At 36.0% G+C, this 23,505-nt stretch overlaps 1 protein-coding gene across 1 annotated transcript; it reads right to left on the reverse strand.

The window, feature by feature from the left end:
- Window positions 1-905: 905 nt before the first annotated feature.
- Window positions 906-23,505, reverse strand: LOC124364969 (alpha-methylacyl-CoA racemase). The gene is given in 8 exon segments (XM_046820822.1): window positions 906-1,969; window positions 2,801-2,869; window positions 2,871-3,009; window positions 8,366-8,609; window positions 17,031-17,174; window positions 20,087-20,225; window positions 21,207-21,325; window positions 23,421-23,505. Coding segments are annotated over 7 exon segments (1,131 nt in total). The 5' UTR covers window positions 21,315-21,325; window positions 23,421-23,505; the 3' UTR covers window positions 906-1,681.

Here is a 23,505-nt window from a genome sequence, read left to right on the forward strand (position 1 = left end):
TAGGCAGCTATTTCAACAATATTTTTTTCCAGCAAATCCTCTTTTAGGACATATGAATCGGGTCATGCTAAAAGGGGATCAGTCTTCAAGGTTCAGTTTTCGGAAAACTAAAAAAAACTGTGTTATGAGTACAAAAATAATTCAAGAGCATTTATTTTTTTAATATACAACAGACCATTCATAATTAAATCAAATCATGTAAAAGGCAGAAAAACAATTTTTACATACTAAAAATAATTATATAAATTGCTTGACATCCCTTTTTAGCATGAAATGGGAATAAATTATCAAAATATTTTGTTTTTACACTCAAATTTATTCAACTAACATTGTTAAATCTGTGTCATACAGTAAAATAATACATATGTTAACTCGATGAGTTATTTTTAGTCATTAAAGTCCTCATGTTCTTCTTCTGTAGTGGGCCAAATATAAATTTCGCTGTACCACTCTTCCAATTCTATGGGGATGTACGGCCGAAGCTTTATTATGTCATTAAGTTTAGCTTTCTTTTATAAACTTTTTTTTATAAATAACAAGCACGTGGTGGTGTCTACCAGGAATACGCAGTGGCAAGAGCGGTGCCCCGGTGAGGGGGTTGGGGAGGTGCTTTATGCGCATGCGCGAGCCAGCGTAGCTTCGCCGACGTCGGCCAAGGATCGCTCCAGCCGCATAGCGCAGCAGACGGCGGCCGACGCAACGAACGTTGCGCCACGTCGGTTATGTCAGTGTGACTTGTCCTATTTGACAACATAGTTAGCGATTATTTTAAAAATCCATCTGCAGATGGACGGACGCGACGCCACGGTAGTGTGACATGGGCTTAAGTTTAGAGAACTGGCTATCACCACTTGTTCACAACATTTTTACAACAACACAAGGTATTAAAATATAACATTACAAAATTCAAATTTATAAAAGTTTTATTATAAAACTATAAAATTGTAACAAGCCACCAATAATAATAAAAACAGTAACAATAATTTTATAAAAATAGTTACTTCAAAAATAATAACATTTTACACATAACCCAAATCAAACAATTAGTCTGGTTGGACCTTACATAATTCAGTACAACTAAAATTCCCAACTGAGAAAGATATATATATATATATATAAAACGGTAAATATGTTTTAGAGTTTCTTTCCCCTTCATTGCTGGATTATTCGAATGAAAGTAATAAGGTGAATTATAAATGAAGATGTGAATAATAAGTGAACAAAGCTAACTTTGAAAATAATAGCACCTGTATTCTGACATGATCTGGCTGCTTAGTATCAGTAATGAAAAATCCAGTAAAATGGGAAAACTATAATCTGTATTTACATACTTATATTACATACATAAGATCTATAGTACATTTCACTGATGCAAATGTCTCTTGTGGCACACTAAACTTGCTGAATACCCAACTTGTCAAACTGTGTAACATATTACAGAATAACACACTTGTCTTGTAAATTCAAGTATTAAATTAAAGTACAATTTAAAATTATGACATTAATGTAGTTTATTTCCTTATTTGATTACTAAGTGTACTAACTTGTTGCCAGTGACTACAACATCAAATCAACTCAATCACCTAAAATTAAAATTTCGCTTTTTTCAAAATACTAAAGTAAAGAAAACACCTTTTGTAGTACCCAACTGAATAACATTTCACCACCAATCAGCCCATGGTTAGAGTTTTGAGTCCGTGCAGCCTACCACACCTGACCTTAGCAGCTCCTGTATCTCCTCTGTTGGCAGCCCTGCCTCCTTGAGCACTTCCTGCGTGTGCTGGCCTGGGCGGGGGCGTGGCAGGTGTGAAAGGGACTGGCCCGGAGTGCGGGAGAGCTTGGGTGCAGGGTTAGGTGTGGTCACCTCCCTATCTGCAACGAAGGTACGGTTGGCAACATTATGGGGATGCGAAGCCGCATCTGACAGGGAAAGGACGGGCGTCACACAGGCATCCAATCCTTCGAATATCTATTAGAAACAAGTTTCTCAGTTGATACATTGAAATGTGAATACAACAGTAAATAGTATTCTGATTATGAATGTGGAATGAATAAATTTTAATGTTATATCAGGACTTTTCTCACCCAAAGATACTGTAAACTTAAAAATAAAACATAAAAGCCTGTAAATACTCCCAAAGAAAGTACTCAGCAGTTAAAAACGTAAATGTTTTAGCATAGTTCCAGCATACACTTTTTTAAGGGTTTTAGTGCTTTCCATGCATTACCAAATAGTAAGACATTCTCTGTGGGCTAGCAATTATTGTTAAAAAACACGATGCTGGCTGTATAGTAACGGCCTTGAGTTTTACCCCATAAGACCAATGTTCAATCTCAAACACTTTTAATTTCTGATTTTCGTAGCAGAATTATTGTCATGTCTAATTTTATATATATATATATATATATGTGCGTGTGTGACTAGTAAGCATCCAAAAGCTTTTTGTTTTTACTTGTAAAGTATACACTTTTTAAGTATTTAAACAATAAGTACAAAAAAGTTCAAGATTTTTTCTAAAAACTAATAAAATATTTAAAAATCGAATCTAGATCTTTATACTTTATATCTTTAAAATATGACAGCTGCAATAATTCTAGAATCAAAAATAAGGACTTTAAAAGTGTTTTAGGTTTCTTTGAATGGGGCTAATATCAAGATGGCTGCCAGCACAGCCGGCTTCTGAGATCTGAAACTCGTCAATGTAGGTTTACAAGAAAATATAAACTAGGTAAATTACCACTAGTGTTATGGAGAGACTTATTCTAGAAAGAGTTTATATTTGTATTATTAAATAATCACCTGGCACCATTCGTGTTGAGTTTTCTCTTTGAACTTCTCAGCGAATATTCTCTTACACTCTGCAAAATCATAAGGGGAACTGTGGCACATCCTCGAGACCCAGACCTTGCAACAGCTGATCATAGAACTGAGGCTCAACAGCACCTACAGCCATCCAGCCCCCATCCTTGGTCTGATATGTTGTGTAAAAGTGGGCCCCTCCATCTAGACTGTAACCATTGTCAATTATTTTTTAATTTTAATACTTTTTAATTTTTTATTATGAAAGGAACTGTATTGAGCATTAATGATATTTGAGTTTGGATTATCTACTTTTAATGTGAAAACAGAATATAAGAAAGTACTTCCCTGAACATTCATTATTAAGTTTATGAACTGAGAGAGCTACAACGGTTAGATCTGTTATTTTCTTTTTTATTAACAATATTTAGTAATTTTAAGTTAAATACATAATATACTTGTAATATAATGTTAAGTTTAGCTCCAGTTCACCTTCCTTTTAGTGCATCATCTGAAATCTGAAGCTGACAAAGACTTGACTCCTGGAATCTGGTTGGAATTTGGGATCTGCACCTGATATGACTTTTCTGGATGTTTACAGACAAACATGACTCCAGATTCCAGGAGCCATTACTGTGACAGTCTCAGATTCAAGACACTGTTATAAGAGGAGGGTGAAGTGGAACTAAATTCAACATTCATATTGAATCAACCCTTCCCACTATAGCTATGTTATGTGTAATACAGGGTGTCAATTAAGTCTGGAACCTCTTTTTTAATTTTTAAACCACAATAAAAAAAATACCAAAGTTCACACGTGCTTACTGGTGATAGTAACGCACACATCTGCCCAATTAACGACCGGATAATCCCTTTGGGGGACGTCCACAAGGAGTCAGACAAAATTCTTAAATAGCAGCATAGGTCAATTTTGGTATCAAATTAAAGGTCTTACTAAGCAGAGTACAATGCCGCAAACCGGACTTCAAAAGGTGGATTCATTCAGTAGTTATAGCTATTTGAATTTTAATACAATTAAACAACGTAAATTATTAAGTATTACAAGTAAACACCAATCTTTAAGTAACCTGTGATCAAAGTAAGTGTTCAAAATGTTCCCCTCCCATCGTCTGGCAATGTCCTAGGCGGTTGTAAAAGCCATCCACTGCATTTTGAAGGTAGCCATGAGGAATATCTTGAGCTTCTTGGACTATGAGATTTCTTAGGTGCGCCAAATCTCGAGGCTTAGTACGATACTTTATCTTTGAGGTATCCCCAAAGAAAAAATCCAGCGGAGATAAATCAGGGGAACGAGCTAGCCACTCTACTGCACCATGTCTTCCAATCCATCTGTGAAGGAATATTGTATCCAAGTATTCTCTAACAAGGAGAGCAAAGTGTGGTGGCGCGCCATCTTGTTGGAAATAAATTCTTTGAAATTTGTCGACCAAGAGCAGCTTGTAGTGCAGGAATTATCTCATTTTGGAGCATTGCTAGAAACGAGTCCACCATTTAAATTACCATTGATAAATAATGGGCCCATAATTTGATTTCCTGTAATACCTGCCCATACGTTAAGTTTTTCTGTGGATGCTGTGTATGACTCTAACTGCCACTTTCACATTCTAACAGTAGTTGTGTTATTGGTAATAATTATTGATTCCTGGTTTCGATTACTACATTGTCAGATGATGGGAGGGGAACATTTTGAACACTTAACTTTGATCACAGGTACTTAAAAATTATTGTTTACTTGTAATACTTAACCCTTTAAGCGTCATGAAAAATTAGACCTGATCTTTGATAAAGTTACAATTTTTTTAAAATTTCCAATGTGTAAAGTTAATTTTTTTTTCCTTTCTGTATGTCAAAATAGAGTTATTTAACGGTGAATAAAATTTTGTTTAGCCCTTTTTGGATTTCCTAGGCTAATTTTTAACTTTTGAGAATATCGTAGAATAGCAGTGTAGTTGTCACCAATATTTTTTTATTTATTCAGTAAGTATGGGAATGAAACACAGTTTTTATAGATAAACATATACTATATTACAAACCAATAAAATTAGAAAAATACAAAAGTAGACAAAGAGTGTTTATTTGGTGGCGGGCTGTCACAACTGGCATTCCGCGCGTCTCCCGCAAGCCACTGTTTATCGCGTGGACTTTTTGAACCTTCTTATCGCTCGGCAACTTGTAGGACAGCCTTGCGGGGCTTGAATATGTTTCTTGCTTTCTAATAACATCCTTATAACAGTAGTAAAATATGAAAAAGTTTGGGGTTGACCAAGTAATTGCTCAAAATTACCGAATCTTCAAATTCCGAATCGTCTGGATTCGCCATTCACACGAATAATGGTAAAAAAACACTAAATAAATACTGGAAAACTGCTGTATATAATACGAATAATTTACTTTAAAAAGAATAGGACACAACAGAAAATTAGCGATAACCAAAATATATATGCGTGTACCGGACGCTTCCCACTAACTGGCTAGATGCCTTGACGGGAGCTCCCGTCAATGACTTTGTGAAAGGCACGGGGCCACGCCCGCTAGACAGTGTTTGGCCAATTAGAAGCAACTGCCACTCCCATTGTAACAGAATTCGAGGCGGGGCAACCCGTCTGTATGTCGCATGACTACTAGAACCATCTAGCAGCAAAATATTCAACTAACATAGCAGTAAGAAAATAAAGAATGCAAAAACGCAGATCCACGGCAATGACGTTTTGAGCTTGTAGTGGCCCTCCGCGGATCCGCGTTCAATAACGCTGGAAAGGTTAATAATTTTACATTGTTCAATTGTTTTAAAATTCAAATAGCTATAAACTACTGAATGAATCCACCTTTTGAAGTCTGGTTTGCGGCATTGTACTCTGCTAAGTAAGACATTTAATTTGATACCAAACTTGACCTACGCTGCTATTTAAGAATTTTGTCTGACTCCTTGTGGACCGTCCCCCAAAGGGATTATCCGTCGGTAATTGGGCAGATGTGTGCGTTACTACCACCCAGTAAGCACGTGTGAACTTTGGTATTTCTTTATATTGTGGTTCAAAAATTAAAAAAGAGGTTCCAGACTTAATTGACACCCTGTATAATTTGCTGATAAGTTTGGTTGACTTGGCAGGACCAAGACTTCATATATTTTTTAACAATAAATGAAAATAAAATAAAATTGTTAACACATTCACTGCGGGTGACGAGCATGCTCGGCATACGACAGCTGCTTTCATATTGCCTCAGTGTGAGCTGAGCAGTTGCCCGGGAAGGCTGTAACACTCATAGCGAGATATGCCTTGGTATGTATTCGGTGAGTCAGTTGGTGCGATTCGTCGCCGGTTCGCCATTTTCGTTTGTTGTGTATACTTTGCGATATTGTGTGAGTGGATTATAGTGTCTGTTGACTTTGTAAGTATATGTACTCATAATGGAGGAAGACGATAATGTTATTGACGATAATTTTTCATCTGATGAAGACAATGAGTCGAGTTTGAACAGTTCTAGGGACGGTGAAGGCGGTGCCCCCACCCCCAGTGGGCCAACCCACCCCAATACGTGTAATTGATGTACTATCTACGTGTCATTCATGTACTATATACGTGTAATTCGTGAGTGTTTGTGCCGAAACCTAGTGCACTGCGAGCACATACAACACGGGGACCGGCACCCGGTGCGGATGACGAGCAGACTCGGCATGGACATGACGTCACCCGTTCCGGCCAACGAAGCTTCCGGGATACCTTGGACAACCCTTTCGGCTATCCTGACTCCGTTTTGGGTAAGTAAAAAACAAACAAAAATTCCCGCATTTTCTGTCGCCGGTAATTTTGTCATCCGCAGTGAATGTGTTAAAAAGGTTTTATCCACAGGACTGCCCACCAATTGTGAAGTACGAATAGTCATGATATCTCTGAGTATAGCAAAAATAAAAACCAGCTGAAATTCAGCATAAAATATGTTTAGTTTACTGTAATAAAGTGATATGAGTAATAAAATAGAAAGTACATAAACAATGATACTGTATTTAACCCTTTCACTATCAAGCATGTGAGTTATTACATGTGTCACAAGTGCTATTTTCTTACACATTTAAACTGCAGCCCATTTAAAAATAGTGTAAGCCAACAACTTAAAATAGTGTAAGCCAACAACTTATAATAGTGTAAGACAACAATTTATAATAGTGTAAGACAACAACTTATAATAGTGTATTACAACAGTTTAAACTACATTATGCTACTGGTACGTACATAGGACACCACAGTATCATGTGATAACTGTATTTAGTCATGCAGTCTCAATACTCTAAAAAATTGAATTTGTAATGTCTTTCTTGTGAAAAATAGCACTTAGACAACTTAACTTTATAAATTGAAAATATTTTGTAAGTTGTTTGGGGAATATCCAAAGATATAGACGCTGACAGCTTAGATTTAAATTGCCCAAGTCATATTTCATTGATAATGGCAGTTTATGAAGGGATTTTATTCAACATCCTTAAAAAGGATGTTGGCAGAAAAAGATTTAATGTAGATTGAACAAATTGTATGATACACAAATAAGAATATATCTTCCTTAATAATATCAAATCATAGTTTGTTTGGAATGATCTGTACATTTGTTACAGCCCCAATCTTCTAGGATAATAAGCATTATGAGAACATTATACTCACAAACGTAGTTATTCCTTACTACAACATTTGTCACTGTCGAATTCAAGTACCTAACTTGCGCTGAGCTGTAGTCACATAAATATGGCCTCCTCAAATTGATTTTTCCACCAAATTTTAATTAAGGAGTTTTGTTTCCTGCAAGAAGAAGTGAATAGTGCAGCAGAAATCCATTGGAGAATGTTATGTGTTTACGGAGAAAACATTATGAGTGATGGTGTTGTGTGTGAGTGGTGTAGAAAGCCAAAATTTTGATGACAGCCAAAAAAAATTATTGAATGGCTTCACCTTTGACATTTCTCAGATTGATTCTTAAAGTTTACATTCGGCCATCTTCAAACTTTTGACACAATTCATGCACAATACCATCACTCATACTTTTTTCCTTAAACATGGAACATTCTCCAATGAATTTCTGCTGCACTATTCCCTTCTGCTTGGAGGAAATGAATAAAACTCCTTAATTCACATTTGGTGGGAGAACCAATATAGATGGCCACGTGTCTGGCCATCTTGGCAAGAGATCAGAGGTTGGAAAAGACCACCCTTTATTACCTGTACGAAGTAGGTGTAACTAAACAAAAACTGTTTTAACAATGAGCTTTCTATTAAAAATTAAATGACTTTTTGTACATACTTTACTTACTACAATTATTTTTGCAAAACGTTCCTCATCAATATATGAGAAGTACATAAATATATATTAGAATATGAAACTTACAAGTTAGCTATGCATGAAGTACTACTTGCAAATACAAAGAAAACAAAAAAAAAAACATTAAAACTACTAACCATTTATAGCTGCAAAGTCAAACATTAATATAGTCAAGGAATATTATTTTGTTAAATTAACACAAATCCATGCAGGAGAAACACAACTAAATCACCTTACATGTTGCATCCACGTTGTTGTCCCCAGATAGGCAACGTCTGACTTCTCATTAGCCAACTAGCCAGGTAAGCAGTCCCGCCAACCATCCCACAGTCCACTACCTGACCTGTCCCTGAGGTATGTCTTTCCAGTAGTGCCAACACAATCCCAAGAGCACACATTAGCCCTCCACCCCCAAAGTCTGCCGCCAAGTTGGCAGGTGGGGTTGGCTGCCTGCCCTCCTCCCCCAGGAGTGAAAGTAAGCCTAAAAATAAAAATAAGAGTTTTTTATCTTTAACCCTTTAAGAGCTGAGTTTTCAACGGTTCTGTCATAAGCTACTGCTCCACAATCAGTGCCTATGTAGCGTGTTTTTTTTTTTTTCTCACCATAATCAACTTCAGCAATATCTTCATATCAAACTGCCTTTAGAATCTCCTAATTAGTCACTCAGATCATGGTTGCTCAATCTGCATCCCAATAGCCATCATTCTCAGAAAAGTTAACACGTTCAATGCGGTTGCGGTAGATCTACTGCACGGCTGCCTCGCGCAGGCGCGCATGACGTAGATCTACTGCACAGCGCCATTGTTTAGAAAACCCAGTCAGTGTGGCTCTCAGCACTCGTCGTGTATGGTTGTCCGTTTTGCCGCTCGTGGGGATATACTTTTCCCGCGTTTTTGTGTGGTCGCCGTTCTCAGTTAGCGTTTTGTGGTTAGTTTTTAGACTACTTCAAATTTTACCGTTTTTGTTGTGTGTTTAGTGTTATTCTTATAATACAATAGACATGGATTTGCCTCCTGGAACTAGTGGAATCCAGAATAGACGTCAGTTTGTGGCTAATAGTGATTCTGATTATGAAGACGACCCTGGTGTCCCTGGTTATGCTCCGGACCTCGACGATGAACAATACGAGACTGATGAGTCAGAGGTCGAAGACCCAGACTATGACGTAAGACCACCACAATGGAGTCCTCAAACTATAGGTATGAAAGATGTACCGTTTACAAAAGAGGGAAAAGTTTTTAGTCCCTTTGCCTAATGAGATTACCCCAATCAATTTTTTCTTGTTGCTGGTGGATGTGATTTTTTTGGAGGGCATTGTGGCTACTACGAATAGATACGCGTTGGGAGTTATTCTGTGGACCTACTACAACCCCAGGCTCACGAATCCATAAATGGAAAGACATTACCGTGGAGGATCTCAAATGTTTTATTGGCCTATTGCTGCACATGGGAATATTACAATTACCCTGAATACAAGAACTATTTGGAAAACTTGTAAGCTGTTTTCAACGTGCTTCCCCAAATTCATGGCCAGGGACAAATTCATGCTTATTTTGCGATGCATTAATTTTGAAAGGTACCCTAACCAAACAACAGAGCTTCTAAAGTACAGTTTCTAATTGACTACTTCAACAATAAAATGGACTCAATTTATTATCCTCAAAAAAAAAGTTGTGCATTGACGAGGGAATGGTTTTATGGAGGGGACGGTTGTACTTTAGGCAATATATAAAAGGGAAACGCCATAAAGTACGGCATCAAACTGTACAGTTTGTGTGACCCCCATGGCCTAATACTTCGTTTTTTTTATGTATTGCGGAGTTTTAGGATGATTACGGTGGTAAGGGGCATGCAGCCAATGTTGTATTGAAGCTGATGCAAGGGAAAACTCAATTGTGGCCACAGTTTATTTATGGATAATTATTATAATAGTTTTACTCTTGCCTCAAGCCTGCTCCGTAGGAATACATATTGCACTGGAACTCTTCGGCTGGACAGAAAATACGTATCTCCTGAAGTCAAATCGGCAACCCTGAAAAAGGGTGAAAAACCATCGCCCGCTCTACGCCGAAAGTGTTGTTGTCGCCAAATGGAAAGACAAACGCGTTGTCTCTTACATATCCACTGAATTTGAAAATGACATGGTGAATTCAATTAATCGACGGTGGTTTGGAGAGACTAAAACCACTACCAATTGTTCAATACAACCATTTTATGAAAGGCGTGGACCGCAGTGACCAAATGATGTCATATTATCCTTGCGAAAGGAAAACACTGCGGTGGTATAAAAAGATTTTTGTCCATGTAATTCAGATGATGTTAGTGAATGCACACTATCTCTATAACGAAGTTCGCACATCAAGTGGAGAAAACAAAATGCCATTGTACGACTTCCGTCTGGAGGTTATTGACAAGCTACTCCCGGACGTTCCCGAGCCTCCTCGACCTCTGAAGCGCCGCCGCGTCCCCCATGTACCCTCACGGATTACAGAAAAAAGTGGCTTGTGGAAAGAGAGAGAAGTAAACAAAAGAGGTGCAGAGTTTGCTATGCAAATGGCAGAAAGAAATACGTGATGTGGCAGTGTTTAGAATGTGATGGACAGCCTGGGTTGTGTGTCCCACATTGTTTTGACCAATTCCATGACTAATGAAGCGTACCTTGGGGAGGATGGTTGGGTTGTAAATAGTAGTTTTTAGTGTTTTTTATCAATATATTTTTTAGTTATACTAAGTGATTTGTTCCCAGTATTATTATAAACAATCGTTAGTGGTCTGTTTTTCAAAAACAATAAGGAAAACGGTGCGCGCTTCGAAGAGAGACTGGCCCCAGGAGCGTGTGCGGTAGATCTACTGCACGTTTTCAAAAATGGCGAAATTCGGCTCTTTTGGTGTTTTGATGACCTTTCTGTACCAACCCGTGTCACAACAACTAAATTGGTAACTGAATACTAAATAAAAAAAATTAGCCTCTAGCAACATACATTACTTAATTTTTAGCAGCGAACGTGTTAAACTGTTGAATGCCTAACTCACAACAATGCATCCAGAAAAATCTAAATCTTACAAAACGTCCTTATTATTATTAAACTAATTCCTGCCATACCAACTGAACCACAATCAAAACAGAAAATAAAAGTAAACATGTAGTGGCAACCTCAAAAACACAATTAATTTAAAAAACTAAAAATAATGTTCAGGTAACACTTCACCGTGTGGTTTCGTGATAGTTCCCTTGTTTGGCCAGAGTGTAGATGTAATTCTCGAATGCCAAAAAACAGCACTATTGTAGATTTGCAGCAGTTGAAATCTACTAGAGGCCAATGAGTATCCTCTTACAGCTGTCAGGCATTGTGTAGCGAAGCAGCTGTTTGGCACGTGATAACACGGATGTAGCAGTCTAGGAATTATTTCTAGTAAATGAACATTGGGAATTACTATAGCAAAATATATATCTTAACTTTGATGATTCTATTCTCCGACTTTATCTTTTGGCATTCTCTTTGATGTATTATTTCACAATTATTACTGAACTAAGAGCTGGCTGATGTTAAATTACCTTGAGTTTTTCCCCATAAGAACAATGTTACACCTCATGAAGCTTTACTGCTTTAATTTTAGTCGCTGAATTATGGGAGGTGTCTAATTTAAAAGATATAATTAGTATGCATCGTAACGCTTTTTGGTTTTTATTATATATTTTTATGCATTATTCAGAAAAAAATCTCAAACTTTGTTATACTTCATCATTAAAATATTCAAAAAGTATGCACTTAACAAAAAAATATAAAGTGTTTGATGTGAATTACTTATATCTTTAAAATTAGACAGCTCCCATAATTTTTCCGGACATTTGCCATCGTTTAGTGATGCAAAAAATCAGTTTCACATATTACTGACTTTTTAATTGTGTTATTGTTTTTTTGTGTTACTGATTTTTACTGTCTTGTTAAATCTACTGTCTGTTGTGTTAAATCTTGTTTCCTTCATAATCCTTCCATCGTCAAAAACAAACTTCAAACAAAGCCAATCAATCAAAATTCTTTATTTACATGAACATAGAGTACAGTAATGGTGTTATTAAAGATTTGTACATTTCATATCTTAAAATTGTATATACAATAATAGCTTAGTTGAAATCAGTCAAGAATATATAAATAGGTAATAGTTAGAGTTGAAAAGAGATGATGAAGCTAAGTTTATATATGGTACAGAAATGTTACCATAAATAGTCAGGCATTGAAAAATTCTTCTAGGGTGTAAAAAATTTCTGTAGCAGCCAGGTCTTGAGCGATGTCTTGAAGTTCTTGTCTTCTCTACGTCTCTTCAGATCTTCTGGGAGTTGGTTGAAAAGTTTTCTTCCCATGTAGGTAGGTTTCTTTTCAAACAGAGTGAGGTGGTGTGTTGGCAGGGCATAGTCATATGCGTTTCTTGTGTTATAGTTATGATTGTTACCTAGGTGGTCAGGTTTCTGAGCTATTGTGTAGCAGGTGGCCTCGCAAATATAGAGTGAGACCACTGTCAGGATTCCAAGTTCTTCAAAGGCCTGACGGCATGACTCGTGAGGAGTCAGTTTTGCTAATATTCGAATAGCCTTTTTTTGCAGAACTAGAACACGGTCCTTGTTTCTTGCTGAAGAGTTGCCCCATGCTAATAATCCTTACCTCAGGTGGGACTCAACTAGAGAGAAATATGCTGTCCTGGTAGTATCTTGGTTACAAGAACTTTTTACTCTTTTAAGAGCATAAATACTAGAGTTAAGCTTACTACAGAGATCGTCAATGTGTGGATTCCAAGATAGCTTGTCATCTATTATAATGCTGAGGTACTTTGTTTCGTTATCTTGAGCTATTTCTGGTAAGCCATAGTAGTCAATGGTTCTTCGGCCTTTCCATATAAGTTGCTGTGTTTTGCAGTCATTAAGAACAAGATTATTATGTTGGCAGTATTGTTTGGTCATATTCAAGGCTATAAAAGAGTTAAGTTCGAGGGATATTGAGTCTTTTTGTGCAATAAGAAGGGCTGTGTCATCTGCATATAGCATTGCTTGGGCCCAGTCAAGAAGATAGCTTGGAAGGTCATTCGTTAGCAGAATAAAAAGCACTGGTCCCAAAATTGATCCCTGAGGGACACCTCTAGTGATAGGAAGTAAGGTAGATCTTGCTTTATGGGATGTATAATTATTGTTTGTATAGTTCAGTTCAACTAGTTGCTGATGGTCTTTCAGGTAGCTGGTAAGCCAGTTTTGTGATGCTCATCTAATGCCCATGTTCCCTACTTTTTGGAGAAGTAGAGAGTGGTTTAGGCAGTCAAAAGCCTTACTGAAGTCCAGCAACATGGCAGTCACAGTTGTATGATGATGAATTCTGAGAGTTGAACTATAGCTGTAGTTGTGGATTTACCACGGAGGAAGCCATGTTGCTGGGTTGTCAAGATGTTGTAAGTCGTCAGATGTGTTATCAGTTGGTTTAGTAAGATCTTTTCCACTACTTTAGACATTGTTGGGAGAATTTATATTGGTCTATAGTTTTCCACTGATGTTACGCTGCCTTTTTTGTGAACAGGAAATACTTTTGCAAGTTTAAGTTTTGTTGGAAAAATGCCCTGTGAAAATGAAAGGTTGATTATGTGACATAAAGGACTCACTATTTCATCCTTGCAGTGTTTCAGTAGTGTGGAGGTGAGTTCATCGATACCTGCTGATGGTTTTGATTTCAGAGATGAGAGTGTATGGGAAACTTCTTCTGGTGTGGTGGGATGAAGGATGAAGTCAGGTATTTCGCCATAGTCTTTGCATGTTGGTAACTGATTATTTACAGCTTGGCCAGCATTGCAGAGAGTGATGTCAGCTATTTTTGTAAAATACTGGTTGAAGTACTCAGCTATTTCATTAGGATTTTTGATTTGTTCTTCATTGATTACAAGTTTTAGTGATTCGTCCTTTCTACTATTTTTGCATCTTTCGTAGTTAATAGCCTGCCAGATAGCCCTTTGTTTGAGTTGTCAATGAAGTCTGAAGTTGACTGTTATATATAGTTATACGATTCTTCTGCAGAAGGGGTGTTGTAAACATTTTCCCATGTCTCTAAATGAAGAAGGTATTTAAAATAATCCATGTTTTCCTGTGAGAAGTGTCTATTAGATAAAATGGGTGGAGGTAGTTTTTTTACTTAGAGTAATAATAGTACAGAGCTGAGCAATGTGATCTGATAGGCCAGTGACGACTAGATCAGTGCAAAGAATCTCCAATAATGCTACAATCAACAATAAGAGCATAAAACTGTATGAGTTTAATATTGTTCTTATGGTTATAAACTCAATGTTATTTTACTACTGCCAGCTCTTAAATGCCCCTTGGGAAACAAACATCTTGAAACATCTGTACAAACAAAATAAGTACCATCCCTCTTTCTTCAGGAGAAAGGCTTCAAGTGTAAATTTTATATGCTTGAAGAGGAAGTAAGGAATTCTCCAGCAAAATTTATAATTTTTTCTCCAACAATTGGATTTTAGAAAGAATAATAGTATTAACAAATATCTAAGACACATTTTCACTCAATACATTGGAGACTTTTCATTTGTGATTTGAAGATGTAGCTCTTAGAGTGGTGAGGAAGAAATTACAGTTAAAACATTTTAATATACCTTTCAATTACAATTTTAAGACACATTCCAAAAATTTCTATTGAATAACTGAAACTCTGTGTCAACTATGAAAGTTATAAAAGGTATAAAAGTGTAAACATATTTAATTCTCTAAAATCCTTACATATAATATGTAATATTCCGTACATATTTAAATTTTTGAAATCCAATTCTGAATTTACAATTTCACAATATAAAATGTATTTTTTGAAACTAAAAATTCTTAACCTTAATATACGCAAAAGTATGTATGTGCAGAAGAATGTAACTGTCAAGCACAATCAATCCTGGACACAACAGGTTAAGAAGAAGCTGTGTTGAGAACCATAAAAGTATTTGTGGTAACATAAAAGTAATTGAATCCTTACGTTGCCAGGAATCTTGGATACTACAGGATAACAGTTCCAGGATCTTTTTACATGAACTTGTACAAATATATCCGTAAGTATTATCTTACAAAGCAATTTGTTTTCTTTACTTTCCCTATAGAATTTGATATTCCAAAAAGCATCTACATTTTGTATTTACTGACAAACAATACATACATTACCTTTCTGTAGATTTGTTGTGTATTTATTTTGAGAATTTCCTTTTTTTTAAACAAGATAAAATTCACTGTAACAAATTCTTTGAACAAAATATGTGTTTACAGTTAAAACATTTTAATATACCTTTCAATTACAGTTTTAAGACACATTCCAAACATTTCTATTGCATAACTGAAACTCTGTGTCAACTATGAAAGTTATAAAAGGTATAAAAGTGTAAACATATTTAATTCTCTAAAATACGTACATATTTCAACTTTTGAAACCCAATTCTGAATTTACAAGCTCACAATATAAAATCTGTTTTTGGTAACTAAAAATACTTTACCTTAATATAGGTACAAGTATGTATGTGCAAAAGAATGTAACTGTCAAGCACGATCAGTCCTGGATACAACAGGTTAAGAACAAGCTGTGCTGAGAACCATTTTTATTTCAGCCTCATTTGAACAATGTTAACTCTTTACTTAGCAGTAGCCTATGTAGCGAGTATTTCGCATAATCGATCCTAGACATAATCAGGGTGATATATCTAAATAGATACATACTATGCAAAGAGTCAAACTTTTTCAACATATATTTATGGGTTTCTTAAAAATACTGCAACTGTTATTACTTCGTCATTAAAATATTTAAAATTAAAAAGTGTTTGGATTTGTATTAATTATGTCCAAGAGTTCGATTTGCCATTTACCGTTGTTCTTGTGGGGTGAAACTAAAAGTCGTTTTACTCCAGCTGGCTCTTCAATAGAATATTTTATATTGTCAACATTTTTATAGTGTATTTTCACTGACATAACCTTTTTCCACCAAATATATTTTGAGCCCCACTTTTTGCATTTGTTTTTAACATGTAAATGTATATAAAATAAATAATATGCACATACAAAAAAAAAACAGACAATTAGACGAAAAATATCATCCATTCATGTAATAATAAAATCCAACTTAAAAAACTAAATAATGAATAATTATATAACAAACTATAAATATCAATTAAAAAATCAATAAATTATATACAAGGTGTAGCTATTAAATAATGAGACTGACACTGCTGCAGATCAAGAAGGCATGGCTCAAAAAGGTTGCAAAAAATGTTTGTACTGACACTTTGTACGCAATTGAAATTGATCCAAATTTTTTGGGAATGATAATAACATATGATGAAACGTGGTTTCTTACTTATGATCCTGAAACAAAGCGCCATTCCATGCACTGGACGAGCCCAACTTCAAAGAGAGCAAAAAAAATAGTATGAAGTTATCCCTGGAGAATGGAGTTGGACATGGGAAACGTTATCATGACCTAGGTTATACTACCTTGATCTGGCTAGCAACCTGAACATGAAGCGGCAGAACTCTCAGCATCGATAACAGAGAACACCTTTCCACAATCATGTTGTCTCTTGTACCAGAGGCTATGAGCTGGAAAACTGCTGTTTGAACAATGGTTCCAAGGAGTATAATAACAGGAATGAGGACATAGTAGTGAGATTGTTACAGTTTACCAGAGGTTCATCAAAATCAACCAATCTTTGCTGATTGGGTGGAGATAAAATGAACCAGTATGGTTTTCTCTGTTATCAAGCAAGTCAGCAAATGGCCGGCACTACCCATCATGTTTGAGTCATCAGGTATAGACTCATATGAAGTGTAAATTGACGCAATCCATAATCTGGGTAATTATAAATAAAGTTGTTTTTGATTCTGACCTGACATGGAAACAAAATTGATGTCGTGCCCAACACGCTCACTGTAGGTGCCCTCTTGTCCGAATCCTGACAGCCTGGCATATACAAGGCGAGGATTGTGCTGCATCAACTCACTGGGCCCAAGACCTAGCTTCTCCATTACTCCTGCAATAGATCATGCATTGGTTTTACTACATAAAATTAGTTTGGTTGCAGTGTAAAAATTAAGTAATGGATTGATCTATGTCTAAACTTAACCTTTTGAACGTTACATTAACTTTTATATTACTGTACTTTGACACTGCATAAAGAAAAGGTATTACGAACAACTCTGATTTACTTTCGGTCTTCAAGGAGCACATTATGTAAATTTAATGTGGTTATACAGTAATTTACATTTAAAGGCCGGTATCGACAGTGCGAGGCTGCTCGCTGCCAATGCCTCGTGCCATCTGCCTCAGGGTGAGCTCTTCAGCTAGCAGCTACGTTGTAACAACGAATGTTCACTGCGAGCACGCGAACCACCCGCATTCGTAGTGAAGACAGTCAGGACAATATGTTTTTTTTTTTCTAGAAATGCGCAAGTGTCTGCCGCTGATTTTGTTGTGAAGGCGATTATTAGGAAAAAAAAACAACAGAAAAAGCGATGTAAACTCCGTTGGTGGGTCAAAAAGATTTATCAAAATCAGTTTCGAATATGGGAACAGACTCCTAGAAGACGTGAGGTTTCGAAGAAGACGTGCCAAATTCCTTGCGAATGTCCAAGCAAAATTTTGAACATTTAATTACATTGATAGAGCCTGCCATGAAGAAACGTGACACGTACATGCAAAGTGCTATTACCACCAAGGAAAGATTAGCTGTTACTCTGAGATTCTTAGCTACTGGAGACTCATTTACAAGTTTGCAATACCTCTTTCGTATATCCAAACAACGAATATCCGTGATTATTCCAGAAGTGTGTGATCTATACATACAAACATACCTGATCCTGTAACTTGACTTTTCTTTTTCCTTGACCTTTCACGTCGGTAAGAACCCAACAGAGACGTCATCTTCTTTTTCAGATCTTTCACCGAAACATTCATTGACTGCGATATTTCGCGCCACAAGTCTTCTCTCTTGTTTTTATTATAATATTCAGGGTGTTTCGAGTCCTACAGTAAACGTTTGTCTGATAATTTCATGATTATCCATGATGACAGTGTGGAGGTTTGTTGGTTTGCAGTGCAGAATTGTGTCTTGTATGGTGCGAGGCAGAGAGCGCAGGTATCCACTTGACGCACAGCTCGCAGTGAGGCACCTTTGAGCAATGCTCTAAAACCGACAAGCACACGGCCTCACCTCACATTGTGCGACGGGAACGCCTCATAGCGAGCAACCCCGGTATCCACAGTCCGAGGCAAAGCCGAGCATTCGCCACGATACATTGGCAGCGAGCAGCCTCGCACTGTCGATAACCGGCCTTAAGAATTACAAAACATATTCTTTTATCTGTAAACGTTTTAACCATCTCTTAAACACATCATCCACTAATCAATTATACTTAGTTACGTATATTTGCTATCAGCTAGTTTTTTTTTAGCAACATACAATGAAATTCATTTTTTTATATTTAATTAGTAAAAGGGTTCATTAATTACAAACAGACAATAAATAACTAAACAAATTTACCAATCTCAAACAGATAAACTGTTTCTTGCATCTCTATTTCCAAAATTAATAGAGAATGTTATATTTAAGACAATAAAAAAAATCAACTTGCCGGCTATGCTATCATTCAACATGGTATTGTGAAAGGAAGATTCATACCTGCTGTAAATGATAATCTCACACAGCAAGAAGTAGAGAAATCCATAACAGAAGTTATGCTTGTTTTAAGCAAGACATTTGAATATGATAACAACTTTATCTTACAAAAACACCACTTAGTCAACAGTGATTATAGCTAGCTATATATTTTTTAAAAAATAATTGAAAGAATATAATAAAGTGGTCGAAAACAAACATAATAACCCTTTACTTCCAAGAGGTAGTCCTGTTTTCAAATCAGAACAGGATTTCATTCTCTCAGAGGAGAGGTGTACATTATATTTATATTCAGCATGCTGAAAACTACTACCCTGTCAAGAACAACACTGTCTTTCAAGGGAAATTATAAAATTGCCATACACTAATACAAAGACAAACTATCTAATAATTAACTACCTACTACATGAGATAGATTCAGAGGGAGAAAGAACCTGAACTCAAACAGGTGGTTGGAAAGGTCTCTGCAAAGGGATGAAAAAGTCTCAAATATTGACATATTTTTGGGAAATACAATATCATACTCAATAGATTTTTCAACATTGTCAACATTTGATTGATTGAAAATATGGGTAGTTCTCAGCTTGAGATACGGCCTTACAACTCAATGTCCCAACATCATTCTTAGATAATAGTCCTAAGCTGGTTTCTTTTGTGGAAGAATGGTGGCTTGCAGTTTGGTTGGTTTGGCATCCTCCAGAGTTTGGTTTCCTACTTCTCTTAAATGCTAGCACTACACAGTTGAAGAGTATATGTTCAGTAATTTCCATTTTCTCGCTACAAAGAGAATATGAGGATTCAATGTTATAAAACCCTATCTTTTTCAATGACTCCTGAAGTGGCCATGTCCAATAAGGAAAAAAAATTACTCTCCTAGGAAATCTGCTTAAGTTACACAAAGACCGGGCAAGTGTTGGATTAGTGTTCTCAGAAGATTTTTGCATAGTTTATGGCCAGATTGATGCCACGTACGACTGTGTTTATTATGTACCATTTATTTACAGCGTCACAGCTTGGGAACAGCTAAACCTGCCACCTGACTCAGTGGCAACAAAATGTGGACAACCCTTTTTTAGCCAAGAGATCAGCTGTCTCATTGTATGTGATCACACGATGCCCCGGCAACCAATACAACTTGACAGCAGCACATTATTCTAAATAAAAAGAATTGACTAATAATAAAAATTAAAAAAACGGAATCAAAATACATATTTTCCATTAAAATATAGTAATACTCGAGGTAAAAGCTTGATAAAATAAACACCAACCTTTTCTGAATGGCTCGATGAGAACATCAGTGTTAGAGCAAAGTTTCTGAAACACCTCGACTCCTCTTTTAGTTTTCAAATTGATCGCGACAGATCTCTTGCCATTTGACAAACAGTCAATATCAGGAGTAGGGATTGTCTGAAATAAGGATTGAGTCAGTTTTATCAATCTATATATGAATACTTTTCTGTTTTGAGAATAACATTTACAGAAAGGAAACTAAAGAATTAAAGAAATAAATCAAAGAATTAAAGAAAGAAATCGGAGACGTTATAAGCAATTTTGCAGAACTTTTTAAAGAAGAATTGGGTAATATTTCTGATTAAAATGCTCTTATTCACCTTAAACCAGATTCCAAACAAGTATCTTTTGGACTTAAAAAGGGTCCCTTTTCTAATGCGGAAACCTTTTGAGCAAGAACTTGCAAGATTGGTACATAAGAAGTCTTGATACCAGTTAACATAACATAACATAGCCATAACACCAATTAATTGCAGTGTGCCGACTGTAAATGTTGATGAGGTAGAGGGGCTTTTGGTTTTTTTGTTTATTTTCATGAGACAATAGAGAATGTGTTTCTTTTTAGAGAATGTGATGCGAACATTTGAGACTCTAACCTCAAAACTAACTAAAGAGTAAATCGATTCTGTAATTGATTAGAGAGATACTTACAAATTAATGTACATCCATCATTGAAAAACTACTTCAAAACAGCTACTCATATTGGTTATTTTAAGTACAAGAGGCTAACATTTGGTCTTTCCTCATGTGCAGCAACAATTTTTTAAAGGTAGGATATTAAAAAAAACTCTTAGTTGTTTTATGTGATGCCTATCCTCTTGGATGACATCGTTATGTTTGGAGTAGATAGAGAAAACCACAAAGTTACACTTTATGAAGTGTTAAGAAGAGTACTTTCTGCAGGCATATGAGCTAAATTATCAAAGTAAATTCTTTCAAACTTCTGTAGAACATTTAGGCCATCACATTGATACCAATGGAATTCACCATAAATTATCAAAGGTAGCTATACAATTAAACAAGCACCATAAAGCACACAAGAAAACAAGATAAAACTAACAATGGTTACTCAGTCCAATCTTTAAGAGAGCACTTTACCTTGTCAACGCGTACAACTGAGGCTCCAAAATCAGCCAAGATCATGCCACAAAATGGAGCTGGAGCCAATCCAGCTATTTCCAGGACTTTAATTCCTCGTAAAGCCATTAAAATGTTTCCTAAGAAAGATAACATTTCTCAGAAACATAATATTCACGTCTACAATTTAAAGTCTGTTGAAAAATATTAAAATATTTAGATGTGATTATTTGACAAGGGTTTGCACAAGATATATTATTATTACATAAATTGAATATTGATAATTGTTGGGGGGTAAGAGATTTTTAATTCCTTTTAAGTGCAAGGAAGGGATGTTACTAAATCAAAATGACTACTACACTAGGCTGAGTAATAGTAGGTGGACTCCATACTATGCGAAAACAAGTTAAATGATAGATCAATAGTTATTTGTTGTAAACAACTGGTAGTATAAGTAATTACAAGTAAGTCTTGTATTGACATATTATTTGCATCGGAATTTGGAAAACTGACCATAAGATGCTACTCATGAATGTACACAAGTTAACACGATGTTACAGTTGCTCGACCTGGCATTAGATTACATACATTGTCACATTGAAAAACACAATATTGTACATTTTAATTTTAAAAGCAATGCAATCCTCCAGTTCGTCCAGATCTTTAAAAGAAGTGATATATTAAATAAATAAATCAATTAAAACAAATCAATTAATTAATTAAAAATCCACATTGGTGGGGCCTAAGCCAGGTTGTGGGATAGCCTTCTCCAACATTAAAGCTCTGGTCAAAGGTTGGGAAAAGAGGACAAGACACAAGAATTGGAGTAGAGCCTCAGGTTTACGAATATCCAAAATGTTTATCTCTCCTTACGCAAAAGGGTGGACAGCTCTCCTAGACCAGAATAAGGAGGATATAAGACTGATATTAGGAATGTTGACAGGACATGGCCCTCTGAGGAAGCACCTTTTGAAGGTAGGCCCTAGTCAGAGCAGCGAATGTAGACTCTGTGGAGAAGAGGAGGAGTCAGCGGAGCACATTTGGTTGGATTGTCCTGCCATCGTAGAGACTAGGAAAAGATACTTGGGAGCATATCTCCTCAGCCCCAAGGACATAAGAGAACAGGAGCCCTTAAATCTGATTGGTTTTTGCAAAAGTCTCGGTCTTTGAGGGCACAAATTAAAGTAAGGGAGGCGCAAAGGTCCTTTTAGGACTAAGTGCGGGGACAAACTGTCCTCTTCCCTCAGGAAGGAAAAAAAAAAAAAAAAATTAAAATATGAATTAATATTTACTGTGATCAAACAAATTATTATAACCCAAATTAGGAAAACTGAAGACGACCATATTTACTCCTCTCACAGTTACAGTTGTTTCTTTCCCACAAATTACACATAATGGGTTTTTTGGTACGAGTCCAACATGTTGAAGCCACGAAAAAGCAACGTCGCGGCGTCGTGTAGTTTTCTAAAATAGACTGGGTTTTTAATAATCAGAATTACTTACGTAATATTATTGAAATATTATCCTACGTGTATTATTTTAGAGTGTTTACAGCTGTTGATATAGATTATGTTAATAGTTCAAAATAATTAATCAGTATCGATTGATTATATCGATGGTTATGATTAAGTAATATTGTTTGCCAATTTCGATATAAAAAAACCGGGTCCGCTTATCGTACCCTACCCAACACAAATTGTATTGCAGACACTCCAAATCTGTCTGCAACACATCGTGTTGCAGACAAAATAAAAGTTGTTTTGTGAAAAGTTGTCAACAACTGCCATAAACAGTGTCTGCAACGTGTAAATGCAGCATTATTCAATACAAAAAATAAAAACAGAATGTAAGAGTATTTTCTTCTAAATAAAACAGTTGCACTATGCTGGGATACGTATGACAACTATATTTTTATACATTTTTTAAATATAACGTTGAAAGACTCTAAAAATGCCTTGCCAGTATAGAGATTCACCATTCCACTTCTAGGGTTAATTTGCATAATAGCAAGTCATCAACTGCTTAAATTCCACACAATTACAAGTCACGAACTTTAATTTACATACTTAGTCAAAATAAAGAATATGGCAAGGCTATGGACCATAAGTTAGAGCTAAATGATAATAGATAATGAAGTATTTAACAATAAAAACTAGAACGTTAGAGTTAAAATTTCAGAAAAACATAAACTTGACAGAACTTTGATGTGTGAGTAGGAGTTAAACAAACACAAACCTGACAGAAGACGACGTAACAGTGCAGCCTGCAGACGACACCGACGATTCAAGTTCTTTTTTTCTTTTTTTTAATCTAGTTTGTC

Source organism: Homalodisca vitripennis, chromosome 6 (assembly GCF_021130785.1).
Source record: "Homalodisca vitripennis isolate AUS2020 chromosome 6, UT_GWSS_2.1, whole genome shotgun sequence".
Taxonomy (NCBI): Eukaryota; Metazoa; Arthropoda; class Insecta; order Hemiptera; family Cicadellidae; genus Homalodisca; species Homalodisca vitripennis.